General features: G+C 43.5%; 1 protein-coding gene across 7 annotated transcripts in view; it reads left to right on the top strand.

Annotated features, from left to right (window-relative positions):
• Positions 1–12700, top strand: part of LZTR1 (leucine zipper like transcription regulator 1) — a 263713-nt gene that overhangs the window by 21123 nt on the left and 229890 nt on the right. For all 7 annotated transcript variants that reach the window (XR_004645414.1, XM_034767752.1, XM_034767754.1 and 4 more), the window contains exons 3-5: positions 7526–7582; positions 8445–8524; positions 12481–12589. Coding sequence is in view for 6 of the 7 variants with exons in the window: in XM_034767752.1 (XP_034623643.1) it covers positions 7526–7582; positions 8445–8524; positions 12481–12589 (246 nt within the window). In the remaining variant the exon portion in view is untranslated. The remainder of the gene's footprint in view (positions 1–7525; positions 7583–8444; positions 8525–12480; positions 12590–12700) is intronic.

The raw sequence follows: 12700 nt of genomic DNA, 5'->3' as shown, positions 1-12700 counted from the left end.
GGGGCTACTGGACGATCGAGGTGCTAAAGGAGCACTCAAGTATGATAAGGCCATTGTGGAGAAACTAAATGAATTCTTTGCATTGGTCTTCACGGTTGAGGACGTGAGGGGGATTCCCAAACCTGAGCCATTCTTTTTAGGTGACAAATCTGAGGAACTGTCTCAGATTGAGGTATCATTAGAGGAGGTTTTGGAACAAATTGATTGATTAAACAGCAATAAGTCACCAGGACCAGATGGTATTCACTCTAGAGTTCTGAAGGAACTCAAATGTAAAATTGCAGAACTACTAATTGTAGTCTGTAACCTATCATTTAAATATCAGCTTCTTTACCAAATGACTGGAGGGTAGCTAATGTGATGCCAATTTTTAAAAAGGGCTCCGGAGGTGATCCCGGCAATTACAGGCCTGTAAGCCTGACTTCAGTACCAGGCAAACTGGCTGAAATTATAATAAAGAACAATATTGTCAGACATATAGATGAACATAATTTGTTGAGGAAGAGTCAACATGGTTTTAGTAAAGGGAAATCATGCCTCACCAATCTATTCGAATTCTTTGAGGGGGTCAACAAGCATGTGAACCATGGATATAGTGTACTTAGATTTTCAGAAAGCCTTTGTCAAGGTCCCTCACCAAAGGCTCTTAAGCAAAGTAAGCTGCCATGGGATAAGAGGGAAGGTGCTCTCATGGATTGGTAACTGGTTAAAAGATAGGAAACAAAGGGTAGGTATAAATGGTCAGTTTTCAGAATGGAGAGAGGTAAATAGTGGTGTCCCCCAAGGGTCTGTTCTGGGACCAGTCTTATTCAACATATTCATAAATGATCTGGAAAAAAGGGTAAACAATGAGGTGGCAAAATTTGCAGATGATACAAAACTACTCAAGACAGTTAAGTCTAAAGCAGAGTGCAAAGAGCTACAAAGGGATCTCCTAAAACTGTGTGACCAGGCAACAAAATAGCAGATGAAACTTAATGTTGATAAATGCAAAGTAATGCACATTGGAAAGTATAATTCAAACTATACATATAAAATGATGGGGTCTAAATTAGCTGTTAACACTCAAGAAAGAGATCTTGGAGTCATCTTGGATAGTTCTCTGAAAACCTCCACTCTATGTGCAGACCCAGTCAAAAAAGCTAACAGAATTCTCGGAATAATTAAGAAAGGGATAGATAATAGGGCAGAAAATATCATGTTGCCTCTATATAAATCCATGATACGCCCACATCTTGAATACTGTATGCAGATGTGGTTGCCCCATCTCAAAAAAGATATATTGGAATTGGAAAGGGTTCAGAAAAGGGCAACAAAAATGATTAGGGGTATGGAATGGCTTCTGTATGAGGAGAGATTAATAAGACTGGGACTTTTCATCTTGGAAAAAAGACGGCTAAGGGGAGATATGATTGATGTCTATAAAATCATGACTGGTGTAGAGAAAGTAGATATGAGAAGTAGTAAACAACACTTCCTTAACACAAGAACTAGGGGTCACTAAATGAAATTAATAGGCAGCAGGTTTAAAACAAATGAAAGGAAGTATTTCTTCACACAATGCACAGTCAACCTTTGGAACTCCTTGCCAGAGGATGTTGTGAAGGCCAAGACCATAACAGGGTTCAAAAAAAGAACTAGATAAATTCATGGAGGATAGGTCCATCAATGGCTATTAGCCAGGATGGGCAGGAATGTTGTCCCTAGTCTCTGTTTGACAGAAGCTGGGAATGAGCAACAGGGTGGATCATTTGATGATTCCCTGTTCTGCTCATTCCCCCTAGGGCACCTGGCACGGGCCACTGTCGGAAGACAGGATATTGGGCTAGATGGACCTTTGGCCTGACCCAGTAGGGCCATTCTTACGTTCCTGAAATATGTTGTGAGGTTGGAAATGCCCACAGCTAGCCTTTCAGTAGGGACAAAGGAGCAGCCATCAATGGCCAGATAGGTGTCAATGGGTCATCAAGAGGAATCCACTATCCAGGAGGCTTCTCAAAGAAGGCACCTATACAGTGGGGCGGTCTAACCCATATCTCAGCAAGGAGCTTTCTAGCAGCTGGAAGAAAGTATAAAAGTGTGGCAGTGACATCATCACTTGGCCTCTCTTCCCCCATCTCAACACCTGGAAAATCTGTTACTTCTTCATAGGAAAGTGGAAATGCACCAGCCTTTGTAATCTGAGCTCTCCAAGAATTTCAACCAAAAATACATCGTTTTAAGTAAAATATAAAACAGATTTATTTAATACAGAAAAATAGATTTTAAGTGATTATAAGTAACAGACAGAGATCAAAGCTGATCAACTTAAGAGTTTAGACTGCGAATTTATTTCTAACTTAAACAGACAGTACAGACAGCTTACAGTTCCTCGGTACACAGACTGGACCTCCTTCCAGATAGATTTTTAAGTGATTGCAAGTAATGAGACATAAGTCAGAATTGTTTACAAAGAAATAAAAGGTAAAATGCAACTAATACCTAACTTAACAAGCTAAGGATATGTCTACACTATGAAATTAGGTCGATTTTATAGAAGTCGATCTTTAGGAAGCGATTTTATACAGTTGATTGTGTATGTCCCCACTAAGCACATTAATTCGGCGGAGTGCATCCTCACAGTATTGACTTACGGAGCAGTGCACTGTGGGTAGCTATCCCACAGTCTCCGCAGTCTCTGCTGCCCTTTGGAATTCTGGGTTAAGTTCCCAATGCCTGATGGGGCAAAAACACTGTTGCAGGTGGGGGCTGCTGTGATCCAAGTAGCCAATGCAATCACTGACCTTCTGCTAACAAGGGTAGTGACTCTGGGAAATGTGCAGGTCATAGTGGATGGCTTTGATGCAGTGGGGTTCTCTAACTGTGGTGGGGCGATAGACAGAATGCATATCCCTATTTTGGCACCGGACCACCTTGCCAACCAGTACGCAGACCACAAGGTGCTTCTCAATGGTGCTGCAAGCACTGGTGGATCACAAGGGACGTTTCACCGACATCAGTGTGGGATGGCCGGGAAAGGTGCATGACACTTGCATCTTTAGGAATTCCGGGCTGTTCGAGCAGCTGCAAGAAGGGACTTACTTCCCAGACCAGAAAATTACCATTGGGGATGTTGAAATGCCAATAGTTATCCTTGGGGACCCAGCCTATTCCTTGTTCCCATGGCTCATGAAGGCGTACACAGGCAGCCTGGACAGTAATAAGGAGCAGTTCAACTATAGGCTGAGCAAGTGCAGAATGGTGGTAGAATGTGCCTTGGGACGTGTAAAAGCTTGCTGGTGCTGTTTGCTGACTAGGTTTGCTGACCTCAGCGCAACCAGTATTCCCATTGTTATTGCTGCTTGCTGTTTGCTCCATAATATCTGTGAGAGTAAGGGGGAGATGTTTATGGTGGGGTGGGAGGTTGAGGCAAGTCGCCTGGCGGCTGATTTTGAGCAGCAGACACTAGGGCGATTCGAAGTGCACAGCTAGGTGCACTGCACATCAGAGAGGCTTTGAAAACCAGTTTCATGACTGGCCAGGCTATGGTGTGACAGTTGTGTGTGTTTCTCCTTGATGCAAACCCGCCCCCTTTGTTGATTTTAATTCCCTGTAAGCCAGTCACCCTCCCCCTTTCGATCACAGCTGTCAAATAAATAAATAAATTAATGGAGATATCCCATCTCCTAGAACTGGAAGGGACCTTGAAAGGTCATCAAGTCCAGCCCCCTGCCTTCACTAGCAGGACCAAGTACTGATTTTGCCCCAGATCCCTAAGTGGCCCCCTCAAGGATTGAACTCACAACCCTGGGTTTAGCAGGCCAATGCTCAAACCACTGAGCTATCCCTCCCCCCTGTCACTATTGTTTTAAAACCATGCATTCTTTCTTTGTTAATTTAAAAAAAAAGTGAGATAACTGACAAGGTAGCCCAGGTGGAGTCGGGGAGGAGGAAAGGACAAAGCCACATTGCTTATTGTAGCCACACTACAAATCAAAACTGTTTGAATGACAGCGTTCTGGTGCTTGGGCCATCCTCTGGAGTGGAGTGGCTGGGTACCCGGAGTCTTCTCTCCCCCCCGCGTTCTTGGGCATCTGGGTGAGAAGGATATGGAACTTGGGGAGGAGACCAGGCAGTTATACAGTGCATGCAGCAGCGGTCTGTGTTCTTGTTGCCTTTCCTGCAGCTCCACCAGACGCCTGAACATGTCCGTTTGCTCCCCCATTAGGCTCCGCATCGCCTCCTGCCTCTTCTCATTGTGCTCACTTAATGCTTTCCTGGCCTTTGTCCCTGAATGCCTCCATGCATTCAGCTGTGCCCTATCAGTGTGGGAGGACTGCATGAGCTTGGAAAACATGTCATTGCGAGTGCGTTTTTTTTCTCCTTCTAATCTGCGATAACCTCTGGGACGGAGATGTTAGGAGGAGCATAGAAACATTTGCACCTGCAGGGAAGGGGGAGGATAAAAAGGGAGAGTAGAATTTAAGAAGATACATTTCTGAGATTCACAGTGAATGAAGCAATTCACAGCAGATAGCACATGTGCTTTAGGTACAAGGTCGCATTTTGCCTTTTATATTGAGGGCCTGCCTGTATGGTAACACATCACACACTGCTGGGCAACAGAAATTGGTTTCCAGGCAGCCATGGTAAGCTGAAGGGTTGGCTTCTCCTGCCTTCATAACATGGGAATGGTTTCAAAGTGCAGCGCCCTCCTTTCCCATAGCAAGCAAAGCCATTTAATGGGTTTGCCATTTAAAAGGAGGGGCTGCGGTTTTCGGGTGGATGTGCAGAACCCCACTCCCCCCACCCCGCCGTGTGGCTTGTCTCTGGGATGATCCCTTCACCCCTCCCCCCACCGCGTGGCTATTCTCAGGGATCATTCCTTTTAGCCAAGCTCAAATATCCCAGCATGAACGGGGTCCTTTTACTGTTCTCTTACAAAAATTCTCCTATTTCAACCAGGTAACCATGAATGATATTACTCTCCTGAGGTTAACCCAGAAAGATATAGACTGAATGTTGCTTGAATGCAACCAAAACCCAGGACCATTCGCTGCCATGCTTTGTGCTGCAATGATTCCAGACTACTTGCTACTGGCTTGGCGGAGTAAAGTGTCCTACTGTGGAGGATGAAATAAGGCAGCCCTCCCCAGAAACCTTCTGCAAAGGCTTTCAGAGTACCTCCAGGAGAGCTTCATGGAGATGTCCCTGGAGGATTCCCGCTCTATCCCCAGACACATTAACAGACTTTTCCAGTAGTTGTACTGGCTGCGAATGCATTCCAGTTCTTCAGGGCAAATCAAACATTAAACATAATTGCTTTTAACCCCTGCAGTGTAGTTACAAATGGCACTCACCAGAGGTGCCTTCAGGGTCTGGGAACCTGCCTTGGGTGGGTATTGGCTCCAGGGTGATGAAAAGCTCCTCGCTGCCGGGGAGAATGGATTCTTCGCTTGCCTGCTGCGCATTCTCCTCCTCCTCCACAAAATCCTCCTCCCTGTTGCGTGAGACTCCCCCCTTGCAGGTGTCCATGTACAGTGATGGGGTAGTGGTAGGGTCGTGTCCCCCCCCCCCCCTAGAATGCCATGCAACTGATCATAGAAGTGGCATGTATGGGGCTCTGACCTGGAATGACTGTTTGCCCCCTCTGTCTTTTGGTAGGCTTGCCTGAGCTCCTTAACATTCACGCCACACTGCTGTGTGTCCCTGTTTTAACCTCTCTCCACTATGCCCTGTGCGATTGTGGCATATATATTAGCATTTCTTCTTTTTGATCAGAGTTTGGCCTGCACAGATTCTTCTCCCCATACAGCAATCAGATCCAGTGTCTCCTGTTCGGTCCATGCTGGAGCTCGTTTGCAATTCTGGGACTGCATGGTCACCTGTGCTGCTGAGCTCACCACGCTGACCAAACAGGAAATGAAATTCAAAATTTCCCCGGGGCTTTTCTTGTTTACCTGGCTAGTGCATCGGAGTTGAAAGTGCTGTCTAAAGCGGTCACATTCGAGCACTCTGGGATAGCTCCCAGAGGCCAATACCGTTGAATTGCGTCTGCACTACCCCAAATTCGACCCAGCTAGGTCGATTTTTGCTCTACTCCCCTTGCCGGGGAGGAGTACAGCAGTTGATTTTAAGAGCCCTTTAGGTTGACGGAACGGGGTTGGGTGTGTAGACGCATTGCTTATAAAATCGAACTAACGCGACTAAATTTGACCTAACCCCGTAGTGTAGAAAGGGTCAAGTGAACTTAAAGCAAAAAACTCTCACCATATGTTCTAGTAGTCTTAATGGCTGAATCTTTCAGCTAGGATCCCTCCCCAGTCCAATGATGCCTCCTTTTTCCTTCATGTGGTTTTGATGCTGTGAGTAGAGATGAAGGGAGAGAGAATCTGGGGAGTTTGCACCTCTCTCTTATAGCAATTCTCGTCTTTGAGAATCCTCTCCAGCTGGGGTTCAGGTGACGGTCTGTGGGATGGGAACTTCCAGCTGTTTCTTTGCCATCATATAAATTTCTCGCTCACACCCTTTTTCTTGCCAAAGAATGGCTGCTTAACCGGGTGATAGTCCATCGGATTTTGTAGACACCTGGCTGAGGCATCAGTTTGCCTTTTGTCTCTGAGGATCTGGTTTGTGCCTGATTTTCTGAATTTGGAGCATGTTACAGCAATGTTATACAGTAGAATCTTATAACTTTACATACAATATTGCCATGCATATTTTACCAGGACAACAATGATCAGTACATTTTCAAATGATAGCTTTGTACAAAATCCATTATAGTTTTGTAAAAAGGGTGAACATGAGGATACAGACTGTCACATATACATGATTCATTCCTTTCTGTGTAAGAATGATGAGCAGGGTCCTTAGTTTTTCTATCTTTTATGGGTGTTTCGTTGGCAGTTCAGTGCAGCTTTGGGCATTCATTGTTCTCTGTGGCAACATGATGAGGCTGCTGCCCCATAGCAGAAGAGTTCAACCTGTTGGCCTTAGACGGGCCGCTTCCTTACCCTCTGCTGCATGTCTTCGCTGCAGGAGTGAGAGCTTCCCAAGGCCAGATGATGAAAGTCTTGAGAATTTATGTTGACACTAAAATTGATAAAACCTTTTTCTTTTGGCACATAACTTGCTGTGGAAATTCCTGCCACAATGCATCCCAGATGCCAAATACTTAGTAGGATGTTAGAATTATCTATTTATATGGATATTAAGAACATTCACAGATATATTGGACAGAAAAAATGTTTTTTTCCAAGGGCTATAAACTCTCCTGCATGATACCACAAGTTAGCTGACAGGGATAAGAGAACTTCCTTATGGGCAGGGTGTTCTGTAAATGCCAACAATGGGGTTCCTTGCACCTTCCTCTGGAGCATCTGGTACTGGCTAAGTGAGAGACAGCATATTGAACTAGCTGGATTCTTGTTGTGCTCTGCTCTGGCAATTCCTATTCCTACAAAGTTTTAGTGCTGTTGTAGTTTGTCTTTGTTCTAGATATGTAGCTAAACATTCATTACATTTTTTCCATCCCTTTCCATTGCAGAAAAACAATGCTGAATGACCTATTGAGATTTGACGTAAAGGATTGCTCTTGGTGCAGGTATGAGACTATTTCTCATGTTTATTACTGATTTAATTCCTGCCATAGAAGTCTACTGGTCTTGACAGCTGTCCAAAATGAGTTAACTTAAGTAAAATCTTCTCTGAGAGCATGAGATTTTTTTTGACTTTTTTTTGCGTGGAGTCAAGGTTATTTTAATTTCCACCTCATTCATGTATTTGTTGACGGTGGGTGAGATCCTCACCCCTGTTTCAGCCCCTTTACACCAGTTAAACAGTTGGGAGTTGTGTAAAGAGTCTTTAAGAGCTCCAGTTACAGCAAGCACTGTGGAAGATGGTTGTAAAGCTGACTTCTTGGAATCCCCTCACAATTTCTGATGTAGGGGGCATGCCAGGGGCTGTGCCAGTGGTGCTGCTGAGATTTGGGACAGCACTCCTGCCCATAGAGCAGCCCAGGGAGGCTGCTGTAGTTTAGACACCCTCTGAAGGCTGTCTTCATTACAGAGAGAACTCATCCAGCTCCCAGAGCAGCCCAGGATTGAGAAGGGTTAAAGCCAATTTTGCCCCACTCCGGCCTGGGCTGTGAGCGGTGTGTTATCTTACCATGTAGCTGTATAATAGTGTTGCAGAATTTATTTCAACATTCATATTTAATCTTTGCATGATATATTTTAGAAAATAATTAAACTTAATAAAACACTTAATTTACCATAAAATCATGGTCAGCATGATTAGAAATATAGAATAAATGAAAATGCTCTTTTATTAACACTGAAATAACTACTTCAGTTAATTGCCTTCCCAAAACAAATATCTTCATATTCAACTTAAATAATTTCTTTGTGTACTTGAAACATACAAAGGAAGCAGCAGTCAATCCTATCTTTGTGTTATTCCCCCAGGGCTTTTACCACAGGGACCCCTCCAGCGCCCCGGTATCACCATTCAGCAGTAGTCTATGGGAGCAGCATGTTTGTGTTTGGTAAGCCAGTGACAAACTCAGGCTTTGTGTACTATGAATGATGAATGTTTTGAGAATTTATCAGGCTATTTTTTTAAAAGGGTGTGTTAAATTTAGGAGGTGTGTAGGCATGAGTCAAAGATCTCCAGTTCAGTCCCTCCCTGTGGCTGATTTATAGCCAGGACTTCAGGTTTGAATTTCCTTTCTTTTGTCCCAGAAAAAATGGAATACCATCAGAGGTGATAAAATGCAGAAAAAACTATCTTATTGCAACACCTTCAAGAGTTGCTCTGCTGGAAAGAAGACGAAGTACCACAAGAAATGATCATCACTCTCTTAAAAACAAGGGTGACAGGAGTGACTGTAACAACTATCGTGGCATTTCCTTACTTAGCATCATGGGAAAAGCCTTTGCATGAGTCGTCCTGAACAGACTTCAGACCCTTGCAGACAGAATCTATCCTGAATCACAGTGCGGCTTCACTGCCGAAAGGTCTTCTTTTGACATAATCCTCTCACTGAGACAACTACAAGAGAAATGCAGAAAACAAAGCCCCTTTACATAGCCTTTAGAAGTGGACTATTTTTGCTTCTAGAAAAGATTGGATGTCCCCCCAAGCTCTTGAGCATGATTTGGTCCTTCCATGAAAACATGTATGGTACAGTCTAATATGACTGCTCAGTCTCAGAGGGTTTCCAGACTTGTAGCAGGGTCAAGCAAGGCTATGTACTTGCCTCAACTCTGTTTTGGATCTTCTTTTTACAACTGAAACAAGCTTTTGGTTCCTCAACTGAGGGAATCTGCTTGCACACAAGATCTGATGGAAAGCTGTTCAATCTTCAGAGGGGTAGCTGTGTTAGTCTGTATCCATAAAAACAACGAGGAGTCTGGTGGCACCTTAAAGATTAACAGATTTATTTGGGCATAAGCTTTCATGGGTAAAAACCCACTTTTTCAGATGCCTCCATGCATCTGAAGAAGTGGGTTTTTTACCCATGAAAGCTTATGCCCAAATAAATCTTAGTATTTAAGGTGCCACTGGACTCCTTGTTGTTTTTGTTCAATCTTGCAAGACTCAGATCTAAAACCAAGACTCGGAAGGCCTTCATCTAACACTCCTTTTCGCTGACGATGCAGCTGTGACAACCCACACAGAAGCCCATCTCCAAAACCTCATGGACAGTTTTTCCAGTGCCTGCCAAGACTTCGGGCTTACCATAAGCCTAAAAAAGACTAACATAATGTGCCAAGGAGTTGAAGAAACACCCTCCATCAAGATCAACAACTATGAACTTGAAGTGGTGAACAAGTTCACATACCTGGGGTCTACTGTCGCAGTCAATCTTTCACTTGAAACAGAACTCAATATCCGCATTGGAAAAGCTGCCACAACAATGTCTATGACTGAGCCAGAGGGTATGGCAAAACAACAAACTGACAGAAAACACAAAGATCTGTGTGTATTGTGCATGTATTATCGGAATACTTTTGTATGGGAGCGAGACATGGACCTTATACTGTCATCAGGAAAAGAGGCTCAATAGCTTACCTATGTGGATTTGTTGGATTTTTGGAATCTCCTGTAGCTGTTGCTGAGCTGAGGTGCCCAAGAGAGCCAGTATACTCAGGTCCAAACCTTCCTCAAACAGAGGCTTGGGCATGTGTGCCGAATGAATGATGGGTACATCCCAAAGGATATCCTCTATTGTGAACTGGCATCTGGAAAAAGACCAATGGGCGCCCAATATTGCATTTCAAGGATGTGTGCAAGCGAGACCGCAAAAAAAATGGATGTGGATAACTGGGAAGATCGTACTCTGGACTGCAGCCTTTGGAAACAAGAGCTTAACAAAGGTCTCCAGAGTTATGAGAGGAAGCAGTTCAGCTTAGAAGAGAAAAAAAGAGCTTGCACAAGCCAGAGCCCAAAGTGTCAAAACACCACCTTTTAAATGTGTCAGATGCAGCAGAGATTGTCTCTCTCAAGTGGGTCTCTTCAGTCACAGCTGCCATAAAATCAATTGAGTAAATTCTTTTACCTCAGGTACATATCCATGGTCTCTTGAGGCTGAAGGATGCCTATTACTTGTGTAAAATAACAACTACTCAAGCCCGCTACTTAAATTGTTATCCTTTAAACAAATAGGAGCTTCTCATTCATAGCCCAGGTGTCAGGTGACTTCCTTCCAATGCATTAAAGAGAAGGCTGGACAGCTAAATAATGAAATCACCTACTTGTCGGAGACTTCGGGTTGTCCCTTTTCTCCACCCTGCTTTATCTAGTTTAAGGTTTAACCCATGGTAGGGAATAGTTTTTTAAACCTGTTCTTAAAGATGGTTTGGGTTAACTCCGATGAAATGTGTTGTGCCTAATCAGTAATCTATTAGGCCTAATTGTTAATGGTACCTTAGAATAGTTGGGCCTGATCCACACTGACCAGGCAAACAATGTTTAACTTGTGTTAGCAGAAATAGTTTTTAAACCAGGGCTTAAAAATTATCCTCTAGTACAGGTAAAGCTGTGAAAATGATCCCTTCTCAAAATTGACTATGAAGATCCTGTTGCCCTAACTATCCACCTAACATCACGAACTCCATTTTCAGTGTGATTTTAGCTGCACTTAGCAGGGCTCTGCTTGGGCTCCTTCCAATGCTAATTCACTTTTCTAATATGAAAGGAAACACCAGTTCTTTTGATTTGACGAATGATCAAAGTATTGTGAGCTTACCTCAAAAAACTTTGATTTGCATGGGATAAAGGGTTTGTAGTATTGCTGGTGATTCAGTAGGTGAGGTTTTCTCCACTGAACCTGTGCCATTAGTGTTGTGCCCAGGGGACTGTAGTGTTGGAGGTACAGGCCTTTTCTACAGTAGGGAAACTTGTGGCTGTGTCCTTCCATTATTGGAAAGTGCTCTTTTGCCCACATACAAACTTGCTAAAGGCAACTATTTGTTTGCTATCCATTGGTTTAAGTTATCCTGATTCCCCATGGGGGATAAGTGCTAATCAGTGTTAGTTCAGCTAGTAGATTGCCAGTGTGGACATGTCTGACCACCATGGTAATGCAGTTGGTGCAAATAGTCCTCCCATCACTGTCTTGCAGAGTACCAGTCACTACAGATGTGGCCTGTATGATCTCCTTTCTCCATTCCACTGTTCATGGGTCAAGTTGTCCAGGAGCCTCCTAGCCCTTCATGTAGCCCTGTGGAGCTCACTTGTAAGCTATTTTCAGAGACAAACTTTTTGTTAAGCGATATCACAGTGTGCTACCATCCGTACCTTCATATTTTTATGGGGTGAGCAGTATGTGCAGAGCTAGCTAGGAAATAGTAGCCAGAAATAGTATACTAGTGTCTGTGTGAGCAACTCTCCACACTAGGTATCAAACACAAGTACCTGTGCTGGCAGAAGGCAAAAGACCTGAGGCAGTGTCTAGAAATAAAGGACCATAATAAAATTCCTTGAATTATCAAAAGACTGTTCTAGAAGGAATTGGGCAGCATCACATCCAGGGCCTTCCAGTCATCATGATATAGTGGCTGACAATGCTAACTCTTCTGGAGAGAGTCTCCAAGATGAAGAGGATAGACAGAATGTTCTGTGGCCTGTGGTATACAGGAGGTCAGACTACATGATCACAATTAAGTCCCTTCTGGACTTATAATGTATGACATGCACTTGGCTGCCTGGGGGCTTGGAGATCACAGTCTGGGATTTTGACACTTCCAGACAGGGCTTGTTAGGAAATGCAGCAGTTGAGATCCAAACATCCCTAAAGCTTTTTAAAAAAATTCTTGAGACTTTTTTTTGTAATGTAAAGATACAGGAGATAACCTTATTACAGCTCTATTATTCTATATGATGAACTGTTGAGTGGAGTTATGTCATTTTTAATCAGCTATTTGCTAATGTTCATAATAACTGAGTATACGTTGTGCCAAATGTGAAACTTTGACTAATGAAATTGTTGTTATCCAGGTGGCTACACTGGAGATATATATTCCAATTCCAATTTGAAGAATAAAAATGATCTCTTTGAGTATAAGTTTGCAACTGGCCAGTGGACAGAGTGGAAGACTGAAGGAAGGTAAGGGGCTGGGTGTCATGGAAGATGAGCATCAATTAGGAAATAGTTGTAGTGGCAGCAGTAGGCAATGCTATTTCTAAGTTTGCACATCAGGTTCTGTTATAGCCTCAA

Source organism: Trachemys scripta, chromosome 4 (assembly GCF_013100865.1).
Source record: "Trachemys scripta elegans isolate TJP31775 chromosome 4, CAS_Tse_1.0, whole genome shotgun sequence".
In the NCBI taxonomy this organism is placed as follows: Eukaryota; Metazoa; Chordata; order Testudines; family Emydidae; genus Trachemys; species Trachemys scripta.
The sequence above is the reverse complement of the archived record's forward strand: the minus strand, read 5'-3'. Positions and strand labels throughout refer to the sequence as shown.